At 62.1% G+C, this 21,944-nt stretch overlaps 1 protein-coding gene across 2 annotated transcripts; it reads left to right on the top strand.

Annotated features, from left to right (window-relative positions):
• The first annotated feature begins 2,189 nt into the window (after positions 1-2,189).
• Positions 2,190-8,127, top strand: DNAL4 (dynein axonemal light chain 4). Of its 2 annotated transcripts, none has more exons than XM_055141180.1 (4): positions 2,190-2,317; positions 5,804-5,973; positions 6,669-6,752; positions 7,435-8,127. In XM_055141180.1, exons 2-4 carry the CDS (start codon positions 5,905-5,907, stop codon positions 7,597-7,599), a joined length of 318 nt encoding a protein of 105 aa, XP_054997155.1. In that variant the 5' UTR covers positions 2,190-2,317; positions 5,804-5,904; the 3' UTR covers positions 7,600-8,127. The 2 variants fall into 2 exon arrangements, with proteins under 2 accessions (XP_054997155.1, XP_054997156.1); XM_055141181.1 differs by having other exon boundaries at positions 2,197-2,317; positions 5,832-5,973.
• Positions 8,128-21,944: the final 13,817 nt, after the last annotated feature.

Here is a 21,944-nt window from a genome sequence, read left to right as displayed (position 1 = left end):
GGAGAAACGTGACGGGCCCCCAGGGGCCCGAGTATTCGAGACTATCCCAGACTATCCGAGCACTCGAGGCTGCTTCTGTCGCCCCCCTTGAGTCTGGGCACCTCTGGGCACTGGGCTCCCCCCACCCCCCTGGGATCTCCCCGTGACCCAGTTACCCGCCTTAAAACTCTCCAAACAGGGGGCTGGAGCGATAGCACAGCAGGTAGGGTGTTTGCCTTGCACGCGGCTGACCCGGGTTCGATTTCCAGCATCCCATAGGGTCCCCTGAGCACTGCCAGGAGTAATTCCTGAGTGCAGAGCCAGGTGTGACCCAAAAAGAAAAAAAAACAAAACTCTCCAAACAGGACAGGAACTATAGCATAGCGCGGAAGTTTGCCTTGCACGAGACTGACCCAGGTTTGATCCCCGGCATCCCATAGGGTCCCCCGAGCACTGCCAGGAGTCATTCCTAAGCCCTGAGCATAGCCGGATGTGGGCCCCCCAAACACCCTCTCCTCTCCACACAGAGTTCCTCTCCACCTCCCTGCACCCCAGGGAGTCTCCAGACCCCAAGTCCTCTGGGAGGCAAGCTCGGGGCTTCCTTCTGGCTCTGTGCTCGGGAGTCACTCCTGGTGGGGCTCGGGATGCATGCATGATGTCGGGGGTCCCTGGAATCAGCACGCAGGGCCTGCGCCTTAGCCCTGAACTGTCTCTCGGACTCCAGCCGGTGCTACCTGTCACCACCTGGCGCTCCCCTGAGAACTGAGCTCCCACCCCCACTGGCGGACAGGTCAACCGCATAGATAGGGAACCCCCCTCTCGCTCCCGGGAGAGAAGCCACCTACAGTATCAGCGCTGGACAATGAGTGATTATGCCCCACCCCTCTCCCACCGTGCCTCCTCTGGGCACTGTCCTGGTCTCTCCTCTCCCAGTCCGCAACAGCAGCCCAAGGGCCCACTTCCCAGGGGGTTCTGGAGTTTTCCCCCTGGAGTGCTATCTTCTCTCTGAGCCACCAACAAAATACCCGAACCTGCAGTTTCTTTCCCACTTCGCCCGGGTCTATTCATGCTTTCAGATTACTTTTTCTCTGAAGAAGAAGAAAAGGCGAGGGGGGACAGGGGGGGCCTGTAGCCATAGCACAGTGGGGAGGGCATTTGCCTTGCACGTGGCCGACCCAGGTTCGATTCCCAGCATCCCATAGGGTCCCCTGAGCACCGCCAGGGGTAATTCCTGAGTGTAGAGCCAAGAGTAACCCCTGTGCATCGCCCGGTGTGACCCCCCCCCCGCAAAAAAAAAGAAGAAAAGGCGGGCTGGAGATGGGAGTCTTGACTTTGGATGTCGAGATGTCACTTTGAGAACAGCATCGGGCTGTCTTTTGAGGCAGGGACAGGGGAAACAGCCTAGCTCCCTTCCATTGCGGCAGGTTATAACCTCTCAGCACCTCGATTCTCATGGGGCTACAGATGCTGTTGCTGAAAAGGATGTTTTGGAGAGGGGCCAGGAGACAGCTGAGGGGTCTGGCTCCAGCTTCACGGGCGGGGGGCCCGGGCCTGATCCTCAGCAACACACCGGTTTGTCCCAGAGCTCTGAACTGGATGCAGCCCCTGAGCACCTCCGGCGGTGGTGCCAAAATAAAAGGCCCCCCAAATGGAATGGGGTTTAGATGCGCCTCACAGTAACTAGACAAATCACCAACAGCATGTCTTTTTTTTTTTTTTTTTTTGCTTTTTGGGTCACACCCAGCGATGCACAGGGGTCACTCCTGTCTCTGCACTCAGGAATTACCCCCGGCGGTGCTCAGGGGACCCTATGGGATGCTGGAAATCGAACCGGGTCGGCCGCGTGCAAGGCAAACGCCCTCCCCGCTGTGCTATCGCTCCAGCCCCCACCAACAGCCTAAGTGTGCAGAGGAGCATCTTGGGGCCCCAACGTCAAACAGTCGCATTTGTGATTTCAAGCGACGAACGGAACTCCCCAAGGCAGTGCCGCTTTCCAAAGTTTGTTTCTCTTAAAAAAAAAACGAGAACTTCAGGGGTCCCCGCCCCGTTCCCCCCTGCGCAGCCCTCTGCCTCGGCCGCTCAGGCCCACGGAAGATGACGCTACTCGAAGCCACGCCCCCGCCCGCCAGGCCACACCCCCTGCCCGTCCAACTTTGACGTCATAGGGCCCTTCGGCGCGATTGGCGTCTCTCTCCAACAATAACAAGTGCGGGCCGTCCACGTCCGGTCGGGGGGGCAGGACTTCCGCGCTGGTTGCTAAGACACTCTCGCTGCGCTCCTTGACAACCCTGGCGGGGGTGCGCTAGCGGCGGCGGCGCCCGGGCCCCGGCGGGAGCAGGTGAGGCCCCGGGCGCGGCGGGCGGAGCGGCGGGGCGGGCGCGGCTACGAGCGCGAGCGGGTGGGCGGCGCGGCGGGGCGGGCGCGGCCCCGGGCCCGGGCGAGGCCCCGCCTCGGTCCCCGCGGGTCGGCCGGGACTCGCTGGCCGTGCAGACCCGCCGGGCCGCGCCCGCCTTCGCGCTGCCCCCACCCCCGGCCCGGACCCCCGCCCTGCACCCCGATCCCCTCCGCGGTTCGCAGCCGGGCCGGGGGGGTCGCTGTCGCCTGGGCCCAGGCGATCGGCAGCTGGCCGGGACCCCCAGGCTGGCCGAGCCCCACTCTGGGCGCCCCCCCCCGTCCTGATGGGAGCTGGCTTGCACGACCCCCAAGCCCTCTCGGACCCCGACGTTCTCTTGGCCCCCAAGTGTATGGGCTTCCCGGGGAGAGCGCCCCGCCTGAGAACTTGGCGGACCCCCGGTGCGAGCGCCCCCCACTCCGTGCCTAACTCCCCTGGACTCCTGTCCCTGTGCGGGGCAGACTAGCTCCCTCCACCGCCTCTTGGGGAATCCACTTCGGGGGGGATCTGGGGGGCTTGGGGCCACACCTGGCGGTGCTCAGGGATCAATGCCGGCGGGGGTCAGGGGACCCGATATGGTTCCCGGGATTGTGCCTGGGTCCACCAGTGCAAGGCAAGTGTCCTGCCGGCTGGACTGTCTCCCCTGGGGGGTTCTGAGGTTCCCACGGATGCAAGCAGATGGGGTCAGGTCCGGTGTAGACTCCGTGTCTGCTCCACTCCCTCCATCTCTGCCCCGTGTCTTACTCCTCCTGTCTTTTCTCCGTCTGCCCAGGATGGTCCTGCCGCCGCGTAGAGCTTTTAGAATTCTGTGCTGGACCCCGGGTGGGGGGTCAGATTTGGGCCCTGGCTCTCTCACACCCCAGAAAAACACTGAGCTAGCGGCCAGAGCGACGGCACAGCCTGTAGGGTGTTTGCCGGGCACCTGGTCGGCCCAGGTTCGATTCCCGCATCCCATATGGTCCCCTGAATTCCAGGAGGGAATTCCTGAGTGCAGAGTCAGGAGTATCCCCTGAGCACCGCCGGAGCGACCCCCAAGCAAACTAGCAAAACCCAAGACACTTGGAGCTTCTCTGCCCGGGCGGGGCTGAGTCTGCGCTCTGGAAGGCTTCCCCGCCCCATGCACCTGCCAGGCGCGCCCACCTTAAACACCCCAGCTCCGGGCCAGAGTGATAGCACAGTGGGGAGGGCGTTTGCCTTGCACACGGCAGATCCGGGTTCGATTCCCAGCATCCCATAGGGTCCCCCAAGCACCGCCAGGGGTAATTCCTGAGTGCAGAGCCAGGAGGAACCCCTGAGCATCGCCGGGTGTGACCCAAAAAGCAAAAAGTAAAAATAAAAAAATAAATAAACGCCCCAGCTCGGATGCTACTGTTGCCCCCAACCCTTCAGAATTTCTTTATCTTGCTTTTTGCTGCTCTCTGCTCTGGGGAGGGGGGTGTCTGTCTGTCTGTCTGTCCTCCGTGTCGGATTGTTACGGGCTGTGCGGTCCCTGAAGGCCGGGCTGTGTCTTGCTTGTGGCGGGGTGGTGGGCACGGCCATGAAGTCGCGTGCCCAAGGCAGGACCCTCCCCGCCCTCTGCCCGCCGGGCGGAGGGTCACTTCCTTTCCTTGCCCCCTGCGGCCCCCAAAGAAGTCAGGCTCGAGGTGCCTGTCGGGCGGTTCTGGGGGGGGCAGAGGGGACCTCGCGTGAGAGCGTGGAGAGCCGTGTGGTCACAGCCGGCGTCAGGCCCGGCCTCGTGGGGGCTCCCGTGGGCTCGGCTGCGAGAGAGCGTCCCCGGGGGCTCCTGCGTGCGAATGGATTTTCGGGGGAGAAGTCTGTGTAGACTCCACAGATTTCGGGGACAGGTCCTTCTTGGTCCCTCGCTTCCTGGCCTGTCCGCTCACCGGGGGTGGCAGGGGCAGCTGTGTGAGCGGTGGACAGAGCACTGGAGCATGGGGTGGCTGAGAGTTGGGATCTCACCCCGATGGGGCTGTCAGGCTGTCCAGAAAAACTGTCCTTCGGCCCCTGCCCCCTCGACCGCCCAACCTCCCTCCCTCCCTCCCTCCCACGTCCGCAGTGGTTTTCCATGGACTGATGGGGGCCCACCGGGTGAGTGGCTGTTGAATGGGCGTGTAGTGGGCGTGCATCAGACACCTTCGATGGGGTTCCACTACCCCAGCCCCGACATCATGGCCCCCTGGGGGGGTGACCCACAGTTTGAGAAGCACGGCGAAAGGAAGAAGGTGGTTCTCGGTGCCTGTGGGTTTCTCTTTTTTTTTTTCTCTTTGGGTCCCACCCGGCGATGCTCAGGGGTGACTCCTGGCTCTGCGCTCAGGAATTCCTCCTGGCGGTGCTCAGGGGACCCTCCCCGTGGTGCTCTCGCTCCGGCCCCTGGGTGACCCTCCGTCTGCACCCGCTCCATGCTCAGGGGACGGGGTTCAGGGCTGTGACCGGGACGGCTGCTGGCGTCCCCTCTGCTGACTGCCCCAGCTTCTGCCTGGTGTCCTGCCCACTGCCCACCGGTTCCTTCCGGCCAGACTGGTCGTTGCAGCTTGCCACACTGCCTGTGCCGGGGACCCGGTGGCTGGAGGAGGAGGAGGGTCCCACTCCTTCTGATGACCCCTCTGCGGCCGCGTGGCCCCATCAGGATTCCATCGGCCCGACAGCCCGACACTCATGTCCCCCCCAGTCCCGCAGAGAATCCCCCACAGGCCCGGGGCCGGGCCTCGTGCTGGGGTGCATGTGGCTCCTCAGGGCCATCCACTGTGTGGGGTTGGGACTGGCCAGCTCCCTGCATCCGGGCACCAGCAGGCACAGGGCAGTGGACCCTGGTGCTGGGCTGGGGTGGGCGCCAGAGGGGGCCGTGGCAGGGCTGGGCCTGGCTGGCTGAGGGTGAGACCCTTCCCGGGGAGGGCAGGGTGACCCCGGCCACTGTCGCAGCCTCACGCCTCCCAGCAGCGCTCGGCCCCCCAGGCGGGCGGCCCCCCTCCTCCGAGAGGCCACCTCAGGTCCCGTTCCGAGTGACGAGCGCTGGCGTCCCTGACCGCTGTTCCGCTCACGCCAGGGCTGGCGGCGCATCTGGGGGGACGGGTCCTCCAAGTCCCACGGGTAGAGGGAGACTGGAGACGGGTGCCCAGCCCCCCTGAGGATAGCCGCCCCCGAGTGTGGGGAAAGGGACCCAGCGGGGGGGAGGGGGGGCGAGTCCTGTCACTGTGCCTCACGCCTGCCCTGCGAGGTGGACTGTCCACACCGTGTGGACACGGCGAGCCTGGCACCCCGGGGAGGGCCCGGGGCACCCCGTCTCCGGGGCTCCCCGCTACCCCCCAGGGGAGCTCACCCGGCCCTGCCCGCCCGGCCTCCCGGGCGCGTCGCCCCGCCCCGCCCCCCGCCCGCCCAGCTGGCCGCGGAGTCGGGGTGCCCCAGCTCTCCTCCTGCTCTCCCCTGTGCCTGCAGCTCCCCTGCTGGACTCTCTGCTCCCCAGGCTGGCAGGGCGGCCCGGGGGGGCGGCGTGATTGCCAGGGCCGGCGCCTCCCGACGCCCTAGGTGGAAGGACCATGGGGGAAACGGAGGGGAAGAAAGATGACGCGGATTACAAGCGGCTGCAGACCTTCCCCCTGGTCAGGGTGAGCCGGGCCCGGGGGGGGGGGGGGGGGGGGGGGCGGCAAGGGGGCTTCTCCTGGGACTGCGGGTCGGGGTTCGCCCGCCTGCCTCCCTTCCCTCCCCCTCCCTCCCTCCCTTTCCTCCTCCGTACCTTCCTTGCTTCCTCCCTCCCCGGGTTCTGCAAGGCCGTGTGCCGGATGCGGGGCCCCGCGCTGGCCGCGGTGGTCAGCTGTGAGCAGGAAGAACGCCCCGAGCGTGGACACTGCGTCTGCAGAGCCCAGACGCGCCAACAGCCTGGGGCCGCGGGTGCCCGGGTCCGGGGCCACGCCTGCCCGGACAGGCCCACGCGGCCCCTGCTGAGGCACCTCTGAGGAATGCGGCTCCGTCCGCGCCCAGAGGGCACCGCGGGAGTCAGGCCAAGCCGAGGGCTCTGTGCAGGGGACTCGGGGCCGGGCACTCGGTAGCCCCCAGCAGGGACAGATGTGTCCCCCCACCCCTCCCCAAAATAAAAACAAACGAACTGCCACGCCCCCCAGCTGGTGGGGGGAGCGGAGGAGGAGGGGCGGCGGCCAGGGACTCCTGCGAGCAGGGCAGAGGGGCGCCCGGGCTGTGCCCCCCAGCACCCCCCAGCAGCGGGAGAGGGTGGGGGTCCCAGAGGGTGGGCTGGGGTCCCGCTGCGCGCGTCTGTGCCGTCAGCGCCGCCCCTGCCCGTCCGCAGCACTCGGACATGCCCGAGGAGATGCGCGTGGAGACCATGGAGCTGTGCGTCACGGCCTGCGAGAAGTTCTCCAACAACAACGAGGTGCAGCCGCAGCGCCCCCTGGGGGCGACCCAGCACGGGGGTCCCGCACACCGCGCCCCAGCGCCCCCTGCAGGCGGCTCCAGCATGGGGGGTCCCTGCAGCACCCCCTGGTGGCGGCTCTAGCACTGGGGGGGGGTCCCCGCGCATAGCGCCCTCTGCAGGCGGCTCCAGCATGGGGGGGGGTCCCTGCATCGCCCCCTGGTGGCGGCTCTAACACAGGGGTCCCGCACACCGTGCCCCAGCGCCCCCTGCGGGCGGCTCCAGCATGGGGGAGTCCCTGCAGCGCCCCCTGGTGGTCGCTCTAGCACGGGGGTTCCGCACACAGTGCCCCCTGCATGCGGCTCCAGCATGGGGGGGGTCCTTGCATGCCACGGCAGCCACCTAGGGGAGGCTTCAGCATAGGAAAGTCCCCGCAGCGCCCCCTGGGGGTGGCCCCAGCAAGGGGGGTCCCCACATTGCCCCCTCAGGGCGGACTCCAGCATGGGGGACCCTGCGCACCACAGCGCCCCCTAGGGGTAGGCTCCAGCAGGGCGGAGTCCCCGCAGCGCCCCCTGGGGGCAGGCTCCAGCAGGGGGGCTCCTCACCTGCTCAGCCCTGCATGGACTAGCACACATGGCCACCTCCCGGTGTGTCCCCCCACCCACCCCCGGCCCTGACCGTGTCCCCCCACCCCCCGCTCCAGAGCGCCGCGAAGATGATCAAGGAGACGATGGACAAGAAGTTCGGCTCGTCCTGGCACGTGGTGATCGGCGAGGGCTTCGGGTTCGAGATCACGCACGAGGTGAAGAGCCTCCTGTACCTCTACTTCGGGGGGACACTGGCCGTGTGTGTCTGGAAATGCTCCTGACCCCGTGGAACGCCTGGATTTTTGGAGTCTGGGGGCTGCGGACCCACGTCCCCGTTTCCCGCACTGCACCCCATGTGTGACTCGGTGGCCCTTCCCTGTCACCGTCCCCCGGGGCTCGGCCCTGCGGCGCTGACTCCCAGGGGACCCCGGGGCACAGAGGGGGCAGGGGGAGGGGGGAGCTGGTCTTTTCCCCACAGGCCATCTGCTTCGGGGGTGCCTGCCCCCAGGGCCCAGGACCCCTGTCTGATCGCCCCCTGCACTGCTGACAAGGGTCCACTCTGGTGGGTCCCAGCCATACCCTCCAGGGACACGGTGACCTCCCCGGGAGCTCCTTCCCCGCCCTGGGCAGGGGCGCGGGCACTGCCCATCAGGGACGCATCGCGACTTTGTACTTCTCGTCTCCGCTGGCTTTTCTAGACCTTTTTGAGTGTGGGGAGCGGGTTTTGGTAGAGGGGCCCTGTTTTACTGTGGGCTTATTTATACGGACGTCTCGGTTTTTACAATTAAAGTCACAAAAATTGGCCTCGACCTGCAGCCTCTTGAGGTTGGAGGAGGCAGGATCGGGGTCCGAGAGCTGCGAGGGGGCTGGGAGGGGCCCTGGGAGGGTGGGCCTCGGGGAGGTGAGCGCCGGAATGGGGCCCCCGACAGACCAAGCCCTGACCCAGGGGGTCACGCCTGGGCACGGGACATCCCTTCACTCAGGGCTTGGCTGCAGGTCCGAGAGCCCAGCTCACCTCCACCTGGGGGCGCTCAGGCGGTCAGGGTGGGGGCCCAGGCTCCGTGCCCCCCGTGTCCTCACGGGCCCGGTCAGTGCGTGGACGGATGAAGAGACGGGCTGGGAGGCCCTCCCCGGGGCTGCCCCGAGAGTGGGTTCCCGTGGCCCCCCGCCAGCCGCTGGCAGCCTTTTTCTCAGACCAAGCACCCCTTGGTCCCCGGACGGCTTTGTCCGACCATCTGAGGGTCCAGCCACTGGCCCTAGCCCCTGGGTCCTTCCCTCCAGCAGGGGGAGACCTGGGCCTGCTCTGTGTGTGTGTGTGTGTGTGTGTGTGTCTCTCGGGATGGGGGGTGGGGGGTGGGTGTGCGGCCCCCACCCTGGCAGCCGGGCGCTGTGCCCTGAGAGTAGAGGCCGAGCCCCGACTGGGCCTCCCGACCCCACGAGGTAGGGGGTGCTGGGGGTTGGCCATGCGTGCGCCACCCCTGTTCTATTTTCCCTTTGTTCCCTGTGTCGCCTGTATTTAAGGCAGCCACCGCCCACCGCCAGCTGCTGCCTCACAGCCTTAGCGCGGGCGGGGCGGGGAGCCCCCGGCAGACTCCCGGCAGCCCCGGCCCCGCGGGGGAGGCGCACCCCCGGCTCCCTGAACGCCAGGGGTGAGCCGGGCAGGGACGCCCAGTGTCCGGCTTCCCCCTGTGGGGTCACTCTGGGCGTGGACCCGCTCACTCCTGCCACACCTCGGCCCCCCAAGCCCGCTCACTGAGCGGTCAGATGGGGGGCTGGGAGGACTGGGGGGGGTGGGCCTGGCCCTCCGGGGAGAAAGGGAGGCTCAGGTGCATGGGTGATGGGTGGCGGGTGGGGGGCGGCTGGGAGGGGAGATGATGGACTGGGGGACGGATGGACAGATGGGTGACCGGTGCTCATGGGCAGGGAGGAGGACGCAGGAGGTGACATGACTGGGAAAGGCTCCCCCGGAAGCCCGGGCTGTCAGCACCCACGGGACACGCCAGCCGGACCCTGGCCCACAGGGGACGCCCTTGGTCAGATGTCCAGGCTGGGCGCAGGCCGTTTCCCGGGTCCCTGAGATGAAAACCCAGAGGCAGCAAGTGGTTCCCAGGTGGGGGCGCTGGGTTCAGACACTTGCTCAGCCCCCCGCCTGTGGCCTGGAGAATGGACGGGGTGTGGGGGCTCAGCGCGTGTGTCCGCCCGGGGTCTGAGCTCATCCCGGGGCCAGGGGCCCTGCCTCGATGCCTCGGCTGGGCCCAGCGTGTGCCAGCAGCTTCCGGGGCTCCCCCCACCCCATCCCGCCGAGGGACAGAATCTCCATGGCACTGAGGGTGGCCCCAGAGCCTCACTCTGTTGCGGCCACGCCCTCCGCCAGGACCCAAGGCAGGTCTGCGAGGGGCAGGGGGCAGGGGGTGTCGCTACAGGTGGCCCCAGGAGACGGGGACCGGGCACGGCTCGGCTGCCGTGGGCCCGCATGGTCACAGTGTATAAAGTCAGACTTCAAAGCAAATAAAACAGTTCCGGGGCTGGCGTGATAGCACAGCGGGGAGGGTGTTTGCCTTGCACGCAGCTGACCCGGGTTCAAATCCCAGCATCCCATGTGGTCCCCTGAGCACTGCCAGGGGTAATTCCTGAGTGCAGAGCCAGGAGTAACCCCTGTGCACCGCTGGGTGTGACCCATAAAGCAAAAAAAAAAAAAAAAAAAAACAGTTCCACGTAGTGGGTTTTGTTTTCTGGGGTCTGGAGAGTAGGACGTGCTGTTTCCCGGGGGGCGGCGGGGAAGGCTGGGTCCAGCCTGCGTGCCCAACCCCGCCGGGCCCTGCACGGCCTCACAGACGGTCTCAGCCAGGCTGTGGGACGCCTTTGCCACACCGGCGGGGGCAGGGCAGGGGAGGGTGTGGGAGGGGAAGCGGGGAAGGGGAAGGACACTCGAACCCGACCCGGGACCAAACTGGGCTCAGGCGGGGATGCGGGTGAAGCCGGAACCCAGAACCGAGTCGGCCAGTGAGGCTGCCGGGCTCCCCCGAGGCGGGAGGGGTCAAGCTGCAGGTGGGTGGTGCCCGAGGAGGGGGCCAGGCTCTGGATGGAGACCCAGGGTGGACACGAGGCGGTACTGTGTGGTGCCTGGGACGGCTCCTGGGGACCCCTCAGCTCCGGGCCCGCTCCTGCCACCTCTCCCCATGAGCCCGGAGTGGCCACACTGCTGGGCGCAGGTGTTCCAGACTGACAGGAAGCGACATTAGCACGTCACTCACTGAAGTACAAATCCCCCAGGGCCCAAGGAGTGAGGAAGGGTCAGAGCTGAGCCCCCAAGGCTGGGCCCGGTGTGCACTGACTATCTGACCGAGAGCGGAGAGCCCCGGAGGGCTTCCTGTAGGAAGTGGTATCACAGAGCCAAACTGAGGGGCCCAGCCAAGGATGTGCTGGACCCTGAGGTGTAACAGGCCTGCTCCCCAGATCGCCCTGCAGGCCACGCCCCGCTGACACCCAACCCCAGGACGCTGTCAGCAGTCCACCCAACAGAGTGGATTCTGATTCTTCGTTTCCCAGGGTTTTCACTTCCAAGTCCCTGCGGCAGTGCCAGAGCCGTAGGACAGCGGGGAAGGCGCTTGCCACACCCGCAGCCGACCCAGGTTCGATCCCTGGCACCCCATACAGTTTCCCGAACCCCGCCAGGAGTGACCCCTGAGCACAGAGCCAGGAGTCAGCCCTGAGCACTACCGGGTGGGTATGTCCCAAATAAACTAGAAACAAAAAAAGCAAAGTCAGCAGGGCGGTCAGCTGGGAGGAGCCCTCTCGGCGGGCTGTGGCCCCCCCAGCCCCGCTTTGCCCCAGGGTACCTTTTGGGGGGCGCCCTCAGGCGCGTCATTCAACCGGGTACCTGCTCCCCAGGCGCTGGTCCCCGCAGGCGGGGTCGCTGCTGCCGCGGCTGCTGGTGCAGGGCGGCCTCTTGTGGCCACTGGTGGTCATGACAGCCTGCTGGGCGCATCCAAGGCCGGCCTTGGGCGAGGGGCTTGGAGGGCCCTGGGAAGGGTCGGGGAAGGTACTAGAAGGGGACAGGGAGGACCCTTGGAGGATCCTGGGAGGTTTTTGGGAAGGGGCTGGGCGTGTCCTGGCTGGGTCCCGCGCGCTTTCTCCCCGCCCTGACTCCTGCCTCGGTGGAGCATTTATTGGGGTCTTCCTGGGCGCCCTCCCCGCGCGGTGGGCGCCGTTCTGGGTGGTCCTGGCCCTCAGGGAGCCATGCAGGGGCCCTGGGCGGCCTCGTCCTGCCTACGTCCTCCTCTGACCATGCTCACGCCCCGTTCCGCGCCTGGTCTTCCAAGGGCTTCGTTTCCCAGGGTTTTCACTGCGCCCCTTCCCCTGCCCCCCCAAGTGGGGTCCTACTCTGAGGGCTTCTTGTGCTGGCTCCCCATAGCTTGGATTGGAAAGTGGTTTTCTTTTTTGTTTTGTTTTGTTTTGTTTTGTTTTTGTCACACCTGGCGATGCACAGGGGGTTACTTCTGGCTCATGCACTCAGGAATTACCCCTGGCAGTGCTCGGGGGACTGTATAGGATGCTGGGAATTGAACCCGGGTCGGCCGTGTGCAAGGCAAATGCCCTACCCGCTGTGCTATTGCTCCAACCCCTGATTGGAAAGATTTTTATGCCAAATAAGGACCCTGGATTCCACTCCCAGTACCACGAATAAAAGGAATTTTTTTTCCCATGGAGCTCGCGCCCCCTGTCTGATGGCTAAGGTGGCCGAGGGCACTGGGTGCTGAGAGGACGCACGGTGCCTGCGGGTCCAGGAAGGCTTCCTGGAGGGGGCTGCGGGCCACTCAGAGTCTCAGGAGTTGAAGGTGTGAGGCAAGCAGGTGAGCTGGGGGATGTGGAGAGAGAGAGATGCTGAACGGGTACCAGGCAGAAGTGAGAGGTCAGAGGTGGGAGGTCAGAGGGCAGCTGAAGCAAGGTATGGAGGGGGGCGGGGGGTGGCGGGAATCACAGGCCAAGAGGCTAGGACCCGAGTTAGGAGAAAGAAAGGGAGGGGACGGGGCAGCGGGAGGGGCTGCCACGGGGCACTTGCAGGCTTCCGATCTTCCTCCCGCCTCTGGCTTCTCTCTTCCCGCCCGGGCGAAGGTTCTGGGGTCTGGCAGGCCAGGAAACTTCGGGGTCACTGAGAGCAGCCGGTGGGGGCCTCATCCTGCTCGGGTCCTTGTGGGCTTAGGGGGTGCAGGAGCCCACCCCTCCCCTGGGGTCTCAGATGTTTCCAAAGTTTGTCATGAAGACTCGCTGCCACCCAGGAAAAGGCCCGGAGCCCGCACTGTGGAACATGTGTCTGCTGGGTGTGCGTGTGCATGTGTGTGTGCGTGTGTGCATGTGTGTGTGATTGAATGTATTGTGATTGTGTCAGTGAGTGTGTGTCTGTTTCTGCTGTGTGTGTGCATGTGTGTGCATGACTGAGGGTATTATGATTGTGTCAGTGAGTGTGTCTGCTGGGGGTGTGTGTGTGTGTGAGTGTTGTGTGCATGATTGTATTATGAGTGCACGTATCAGTGTGTGAGTGTGTGTGTCTGCCTCTGCTGGGTGTGTGTGTGTTGTGTGAGTGGTTGTCTGAGTGTATTATGAACATGTCAGTGTGTGAGTGTGTGTGTATGTGTGCTTGTGTGTGTGTGTGTGCTGGTTGTGTTTCCTTGTGCCTGGTGGGCCACACGCATGTGCATCTGTGGCTGTGTGCATCAGCACGTGCTTGTTTGGGGGTGACCAGGATGCCCCCCACCTCCCTCTGCTCTCAGAGCTGTAGACTGACCCTGTGGGGGCCGCCTGAGTGAGGGTCCAGGCTTTCAGCCATGGGTTCCAGTTTCAGGCCTGGAGGGGGTACTCAGGGGCCCACCGTGCCCCCACCCTCTAAACCCTAAAAGATGCTCCACGGGTTTATGTACTCCACAGTCCAAGGATTGGGGGCGGGGGGTGGGGTCACACCCAGAGGTGCTCAGGGCTGACTCCTCTCTCAGTGCTCAGGGGTCACTCCTGGTGGGGTTCAGGGAGCCACAAGGGGTGCCAGGGCCAGCAGGGCGGCCCTGTCCAAGGCAAGCTCCCTGCTCTTTCTTTCTTTCTTTCTTTCTTTCTTTCTTTCTTTCTTTCTTTCTTTCTTTCTTTCTTTTTTTTCTTTTTGGGTCACACCTGGCGATGCTCAGGTGTTCTTCCTGGCTCTGCACTCAGGAATTACCCCTGGCGGTGCTCAGAGGACCATATGGGGTGCTGGGACTCGAACTCGGGTTGGCTACTTGCAAGGCAAATGCCCTACCCGCTGTGCTATTGCTCCAGCCCATCTTTCTTCCTTCCTTCCTTCCTTCCTTCCTTCCTTCCTTCCTTCCTTCCTTTCTCTCTCTCTTTCTTTCTCTTTCTTTCTTTCTTTCTTTCTTTCTTTCTTTCTTTCTTTCTTTCTTTCTTTCTTTCTTTCTTTCTTTCTTTTGTTCTTCTTTCTTTTTTTTTTTGCTTTTTGGGTCACACCTGGCGATGCTCAGGGGTTCCTCCTGACTCTTCACTCAGGAATCACTCCTGGCGGTGCTATGGGATGCTGGGAATTGAACCCGGGTCGGCCGCGTGCCCTACCCGCTGTGCTGTTATAGCTCCAGTGCCTCCAGGGGGCTTTCACAGACACTTGGAGTACAGGTGATTGCTTCCTGAGATGCCGATGGCACCCGGGAGCCCAGCTGAAGCCCTGGGCCCCGCTGGGGAGCCCGAGCCTGGTGGTCCCCCGCCCCGTCAGGCTGGCGGCCCCCCCAGCTCTCCAGAGCCTTCGGAGTCACCCTCAGCCCCCTCCCCTCCTGTGGGGCTGTCCTTAACAGACTCGCCCCGAAGTCTTGCAAAGGGCCCCCGAATGTGGTATATCTCTGCTTCCTGTGCAGCCGCCCCAGCCTGTCTGGGTCCCCACACTCCCCACCCCTACTTGGATATACCCCCCGAAGCCCACCCGCCTCTCGCCCCCCTCTGGGCACCTGCTGTGGGGCCCCTGGAAACTGAGGGAAAGGGGAGGAAGCCAAGGACTGGGGTCCCCAGATGGTGCTGTCACTGCACCCGCCCTGACCCCCTCTGGGGACACGGGAGTGCCTCATGCGGGCACACGCCTCACCCCGAGGCCCGGCGACTGTGTGGGAAAGGAATGTCGTCACCCCAGGGGCAGCCCCGTGGACAGGCGCCTCTGTGGGGCCCCTCACGGCCCCCAGACCGGACCGGGGAGGACACCACCTGGACAGCTCATCTCCGCCCCCAGCCACCCGGGGGAAGGGATGGGTCACAATGTCTGCCCCCATTGCACTGATGGGTAAACTGAGGCCAGGCAGGGAGGGAGTGAGCGGCAGATGGAGGGGCCAGGCTTCTGGCTGGGCTGGGGTGTACTGGGGGCCGGGACGGGGGGCCAGTGCTGGGCTGTCGCAGGTGCTGGCCACCCCTGGGTCATGTCCCCACGAACTGGCCACTCTCTCTGCTCTCAGAAGTTTGAGGCTCGTGCCAGGCACTTTCCCACCTGCCAGTCACAGAGGATCCGAATAGTTGCTGTTTCTTCTTTTCTTTGGTGGGGGGACGGGGGGCGGGGGGCGGTGGTCAGACCCAGCTGTGCTCAGGGATCACTTCCAGGAGGCTTGGAGGGCTGGAGTGATAGCACAGCGGGGAGGGCGTTTGCCTTGCATGAGGCCGACCCGGGTTCGATTCCCAGCATCCCATAGGGTCCCCTGAGCACTGCCAGGGAGTAATTCCTGAATGCAGAGCCAGGAGTAACCCCTGTGCATCGCCAGGTGTGACCCAAAAACAAGCAAACAAAAAAAACCAAAAAACCAGGAGGCTCAGGGGACGGATGGGGACTGGGGACTGAACCCGGCTGTGCAAGGCCAGCACCCTCGCTGCTGTACTATCTCTCCAGAACCCTTTGAAAAACAGGGGCATTATCATATATATGATATAGAACATAGATCATTATTATATGAAAGGGGGCTCATATATATATGTATGTATGTATGTATCACTGTCATCACTGTCATCACTGTCATCCGTTGTTTGTCGATTTACGCGCAGGCACCAGTGACGTCTCTATTCCTCCCAGCCCTGAGGTTTTAGCAGCCTCTCCTTACTCGTAAATATATCCCAGAGTACAGGGCCAGGAGGAAGTCCCAAGTCCTGCCGGTGTGCCCACCCCACAAGAAACGCACATAAATAGACCCAAAAAGTTCTATTTTGGGTGATGTGATGGTATATGGAGCAACAGCGGGGCTGGAGCGACAGCACAACTGGGAGGGCGTTTGCCTTGCACGCGGCTGACATGGCTCCTATATATATTATATATATATATACAAGCATTTCCTCAAGATGTACTGGTGGAAGGTGGGGGACCCACTTGGTGGTTCCAAAAATCAAATTCAGGACCTGGCACGTGCTCGACCACGTGAGTCATCTCCCAACCTGCTATATATATATATATATATATTTTTTTTTTTTTGCTTTGTTTTGATTTTTGGGCTACACCTGGTATTGCTCAGAGCCGTGCTCAGGGGTCACTCCTGGTGGCGCCAGGGGACCAGATGGGGTACAGATCAAACTCAGGCTGGCCGTGAGCCAGGCGAGCGTCCTCCTTATTATACTGTCCCTCGTACCCCAGGCTCATGATTTTTCTTTTTAATCAGCAGGGACAGGACGAGAGCTAATCCAGTCTAAAGGCTGTTGCTCTTTTTTCTTTTCCCCCCCAATTTTTTCGGGTCACACCTGGCAGTGCTCAGGACTTACTCCTGACTCTGAACTCAGGAATCACTCCCGGCAGTGCTCAGGGACCGTCTGGGATGCCAGGGATCAAGCCCGTGTCAGCTGCGTGCAAGGCAAACGCCTTCCCTGCTGTGCTGTCGCTCCAGCCCCGACTTGCTCCATATATCATCACATCACCCAAAATAGGACTTTTTGGGTCTATTTATGTGTGTGTCTTGTGGGCTGAGCACATCCGCAGGGCTTGGGACTTCCTCCGGGCCCTGTACTCTGGGATCACTCCTGGCAGTGCTCAGGGGGCCACATGGGATTGGCTCAGGGGATTGGCTGAGACTATGTCAAGTGCCTTAACGTCCTCCCTCTCTTTCCAGCCCTAAGATTTTTTTTTCTTTTTGGGTCACACCCAGCAGTGCACAGGGGTTACTCCTGGCTCATGCACTCAGGAATCACCCCTGGCGGTGCTTAGGGGACCATATGGGATGCTGGGATTTGAACCCGGGTCGGCCGCGTGCAAGGCAAACGCCCTACCCGCTGGCTATCACTCCAGCCCCATCCAGCCCCAAGATTTTGTTCTTGTCCAACCTGGCGGTGCTCAGGTTCTACTCCAGGCGTCCCCACCAGAATCAAAGGGGCTGGAGGCTCCCAGTTTCCCTCCCATAGAATTGGGGCAAATTCCGGGGCTGGACCGGACACCCGATTAGAGTCCGCCAAGCCCCACCAGGAGTGATCCCTGAGTGCAGAGCCAGGAGTCAGCCCCGAGCACAGTGTGACCCCAAAACTAAGAAAGAAACAAGCAAAGAGGATGGGGGCAAATTCTTTGCCTTCAGGGGCCAGTGTCCAGCGCTGTCCATGAGTCTGCAGAGGCCACGCCCTGGATGGTCAACGCACTGTTGGCCCAGATCACAGGGCCGGACATGGGCCAGAGGGCAGCCCTGAGGGATGCCCCTGCACCTGCCTTCCTCCAGGACACAGCGGGAGTCACATGCCAGTAAGGGGACGCAGTGTGCACGGCCACACAGGGCCCAGGGGACAAGAAGAAAGGAAGTGACGGGGGCTGGAGTGATAGCACAGCGGGTAGGGCATTTGCCTTGCAGGAGGCCAACCTGGGTTCAAATCCCAGCATCCCATAGGGTCCCCTGAGCACTGCCGGGAGTAATTCCTGAGTGCAGAGCCAGGAGTAACCCCTGTGCCTTGCCAGGTGTGACCCGAAAAAGGAAAAAAAAAAAAAAGAAAGGAAGGAAGGAAGTGACAGCGTGCGGGCGGGACCCCAGCTAGGGCAGAGGGGGCACGTGGGTGCCAGCTGCAGAGGTCGTTCTGTGAGTGTTTGAAGATCAGGAGGCGCGATCGGGCACTCCGCTCGCTCACCCGGCGTTTACGGGCAGCCAGGGGCGTGGGGGGCGCGGCCGAGCCCCCAGAAGGGCCCCACTGCCGGCACCTTCCCCGCAGCCGGCCATAAACCCGCCTTAACTGCGCTTGCAGCTGGGAGACAGACGCGCTCTCTGTGGATGAAAGGTCCCTTCCGCGCGGAGCCCCGCCCCGTGGCCAGACGGGGCGGGGGTGGGCCCGGCAGCCACATCAGATGCCCCCGGAGGTGGAGAGGGAGCCTGGCATTAAAGGGAACCGTGGATGGAAATGACAGACGCCAGCGCAGCGCGCGCTGGCTGCAGCCCGGCCCCAGCGCTGGGCGGGGGCGCCTAGAGGTGACCTTAGCCGCCGCAGGGGCTGCACGGGGAGGGGGAGGGGGGCTGTGTCCTCTCTCCGGGGTGTCCTGGGGAGGGACAGGAACCTGCCTTCCCTGCTCCCGTCTCACCCCTGAGTCCGGGTGGTGATTAAAGCCTTAGCATCTGCCAGGACCCCCACCTGTCCCCAAGGGCAAGAGGCCTCAGCCCCGTCTGGTCACTCACTAGTCACCGGCCCGTGGGGGCGGACAGGCATCTGGGCGCCAGGCCTGGTCCTCCCTGATGGCCTCAGGCCTGTCCCCCGGCAGCCAGGGCTGGAGACAGAGCAGGTTTGGGGACACTGCCTGACTGTCCACCCCCCACCCCGCCATCTCCGAGCCAGCTGAGTGGACACGCTCCAGGAGGCTGAGGGGGTGGGGGGTGAGGCAGAAGTGTGGGTTTTTTTTTAATTTTTTGTGGTTATTTTTGCTTTTTGGGTCACACCCAGCGATGCTCAGGGGTTCCTCCTGGCTCTGCACTCAGGAATTACTCCTGGCGGTGCTCGGGGGACCCTATGGGATGCTGGGAATCGAACCCGGGTCAGCCGTGTGCAAGGCAAATGCCCTCCCCGCTGTGCTATCGCTCCAGCCGTGTGCTTTTAGGTTATTTTTATTGGGGAGGGGTTGGAACTACACCCAAAGGTGCTGGGGGCTGCTCCCAGCTCTGGGTTCCAGGTGTCACTCCTGGCGGACTGGGGATTGAGCCCAGACCCCCAACACACATGTGTGAACCTTCCGGCCCCAGCCCCAGGAGCATTTTAATTTTTAACCTGAGGCCTCCAAAGTTGTTTATTTTTATTATTTTAATTGAATATGTTAGATACGGTTACAAAGTTGCTCATGCTTGAGTTTCAGTCATACAATGTTCCAATACCTGTCCCTTCTCCAGTACACATCTTCCGCCACCCCTGCCTGCAGTTTCCCTCCCTCCGCCCCCCACCTGTCCCCCACACCCCGTCTGCCTTTATAGCAGGCACTTTTCTTCTTCTCTCTCCCTCTCTCCTCTCTCCCTCTCTCTCTCTCTTTTTTTTTTTTGCTTTTTAAGTCACACCCGATGATGCACAGGGGTCACTCCGGCTCTACACTCAGGAATTAACCCTGGCGGTGCTCAGGGGACCATATGAGATGCTGAGAACTGAACCCGGGTTGGCCGTGTGCAAGGCAAACACCCTACCCGCTGTGCTATCGCTCCAGCCCCTCTTTGTTTTTTAAATATTTTATTTTACTTTATTTTATTTTTAGCTTTTTGGGTCACACCCAGCGATGCTCAGGGGTTACTCCTGTCTCTGCACTCAGGAATTACTCCTGGTGGTGCTCGGGGGACCCTATGAGATGCCGGGGATCAAACCTGGGTCGGCCTCGTGCAAGGCAAATGCCCTACCCGCTGTGCTATCGCTCCAGCCCCCTTCTCTCCTCTCTCTCTCTCTCTCTCTCTCTCTCTCTCTCTCTCTCTCTCTCTCTCTCTCTCTCCCTCTCTCTCTCTCTCTCTCTCACTCTCTCTCTCTTCTCTCCTGTTTTTCTCTCTCCTCTCTCCCTTTCTCTCTGCCCTCTCTCTCCCAGTCTCTCTCTCCTTTCTCCTCTCTTTCTCTTTCCCTCTCTCTCCTTTCTCTCTCTGTCTCTGTGTCTCTGTCTCTCTGTCTCTCCCCCTCCCTCTCCCTCTCTCCTTCTTACCACAGCAGTTCTCAGGGTCCAGGAGCTAGTCCTGGTGGTCAGCGCTGCTCAGGCCCCCCAGAGCCGGGGTTTACCTGGGGTGCCCCCCATGGGACTCAGCCCCAGCCACTGCTACATCCAGGATAGGGGTTGGGGGGAAACACGTGGTGCTGGGGACCAAGCCAGGCTCAGACTGATGCAAAGCAAGACCCTCGAGTCCTCTGCTATCTCCCACCCCCGGGAAAGAGCAGGGATGCAGCTCAGTGGTCCAGCATCCGCCCTGCCCGTGTGAGGCGCGGGGTTCAAGCCGCAACGCAACTAAAGAAATTCATTTAAATCAGAATGAATATCTGAAATCATCCCTGGGGGTGGCTCAGCGGTGGGGCACCTGCCTTGCAAACACGAGGCCAGTGAGGTCCAGTTTTGACCCCCAACAAGCACCTCTGCCGTTTGGGGTCCTGACACCTGAACAAGTGTGTGATCTTCAGTTCACCATAACCAAGGGTGTAGGGCCCCCCAAACCCACCCTTTGTGGCAGAAACAATAGCAGGAAAGGAACGTGAACAAACTCAAATCACATTAGAAGGGGAAAAAATCATCATAGTGAATATTTATATTTTTTAAATGATACAGCCAACTTTATTTATTTATTTATCTATTTTTTCCTTTTTGGGTCACACCTGACGATGCACAGGGGTTATTCCTGGCTCATGCACTCAGGAATTACTCCTGGCGGTGCTAGGGGACCATATGGGATGCTGGGAATTGAACCTGGGTCAGCCGCATGCAAGGCAAACGCCCTCCCCGCTGTGCTATCACTCCAGCCCCCATAGTGAATATTTATTATGATTTGTAATAAACCGTAACACCAAACCTAGACTATACCCATCTTTCTACCCATGTGATCAGGAAATAAAGTCTGTATTTGTTTTTTTCAATTGTCTTTTGGTGCCTGGCATTTGTTTTATGACCCAGTGGTCATAACTCAGGAGCTATCCTTTTTCCTTTTTTTCTTTTTGGGTCACACCTGGCACTACACAGGGGTTACTCCTGGCTCATGCACTCAGGAATTACTCCTGGAGGTGCTCAGGGGATCATATGGGATGTTGGGAATCAAACCTGGGTCGGCCGCGTGCAAGGCAAACGCCCTCCCTGCTGTGCTATGGCTCCAGCCCTCAGGAGCTATTCTTGGCTCCGTGCTCGGGAGTGGGCTTGGAGGTGCTCAGGGGACAATGCGCCGTGGCCGGGATTTGAATGGGTGGGGGGGGGCAGGAGGTGGGGAAGGGAGGGGTGCAGCTGCATGCAAGGGGCCACACCTGGCAGTGGTCAGGGCTGACTCCTGGCTGCTCTGCACTCAGGAATCACTCCTGGCTGTGTTTGGGGAACCCTATGGGATGCTGGGGATCGAACCCCAGTCTGTCCCCAGCAAGGCAAACACAGTACCCACTGCACTATTTATTGCTCCGGCCCCACAATTTCTTTCTTTTTTCTTTTCTTTTTTCTTTTTTTTTTTTTTTGCTTTTTGGGTCACACCCAGCAATGCACAGGGGTTACTCCTGGTTCTACACTCAGGAATTACTCCTGGCGGTGCTCAGGGGACCATATGGGATGCTGGGATTCAAACCCAGGTCAGCTGCGTGCAAGGCAAATGCCCTGCCCGCTGTGCCATTGCTCCAGCCCCAATTTCTTTCTTTTTAAACAAAGGAAGGGCCCCTGAACCCAAGTTCCTAGGAAGAAAGAAAGTCACCTCTGGCCTGGCCACAGAAGCCACACGGTCCCCGCTGAGACCCACACCTCAGGCTGTGCCACCTCCCCGATTATGCAGGGTCCTGGAGCCCCCCCAAAGCCACACAGGCAGTACTCTATGGGCAAGCACAGCCCCTTCCTTCCCTGGGGGCGGGGGGCGGCTCGGGGTCTTCCTCTTCTGTCTGGAGCACGCTTAGCGCAGGGTTTCACAGCCTTGCACAGCCGACCCCAGCCTTCCTGTCCTGTCACCTGATTTTGTCATTTCCGGTTTCCTCTGGGGGCTGACCTTGAAGGAATGGCTCTTCTTCACCCTTACCCCGGGCGGGTCCTGCAGGTGGCTCTATCTGGGGTGTCTGCCACAGGAGAGCCAGGGCCGCAGAGCCAGGAGGGAGGCTGCAGGCTAGCCAGGGCCCGGCACCCTGGAGTCACTTAGTCCTCACCCAGTGTTTCTGAAGCCTTCTTTGCACGGCTGAGTAAGGCCCCAGGCTAGGACTCAGGCGCTGAGCACTGATGTAGCAAACTTCCTCTTTAAAACAGAGAAAAAAAAAAAAAAGCAGAGAAAAGGGGCCCTGGAGAGCTAGCGCAGGGGTGAGGCAGGCCGCCTCAGAAACCAGCTTCAAGTCTGCCGCACTGCCCCGAACACCGTCAGGGCCACTCCTGAGCACAGAGCCAGGAATAGTCCCTAAGTGTCCCTCTCGCCAAACAGTAGAAGTGAGAAAAGTTTCTGCCATGAAAGCTGGGGACTCGGGATCGGGGGTTCAGAGCTGGAGAGAGCAGAGGCTGCAT

Source organism: Sorex araneus, chromosome 6, assembly GCF_027595985.1.
Source record: "Sorex araneus isolate mSorAra2 chromosome 6, mSorAra2.pri, whole genome shotgun sequence".
NCBI lineage: Eukaryota > Metazoa > Chordata > Mammalia > Eulipotyphla > Soricidae > Sorex > Sorex araneus.
This window is presented reverse-complemented; position numbering and strand designations above follow the sequence as displayed.

What these genes read in the sequence shown, in the direction of transcription:
- DNAL4 (XM_055141180.1), top strand. Translation starts at nt 5,905, where the DNA reads ATGGGGGAAACGGAGGGGAAGAAAGATGACGCGGATTACAAGCGGCTG. An exon ending in AGACCTTCCCCCTGGTCAGG is followed by an intron (nt 5,974 to 6,668) that starts GTGAGCCGGGCC and finishes GCCCGTCCGCAG; the next exon opens with CACTCGGACATGCCCGAGGA. An exon ending in AGTTCTCCAACAACAACGAG is followed by an intron (nt 6,753 to 7,434) that starts GTGCAGCCGCAG and finishes CCCCCGCTCCAG; the next exon opens with AGCGCCGCGAAGATGATCAA.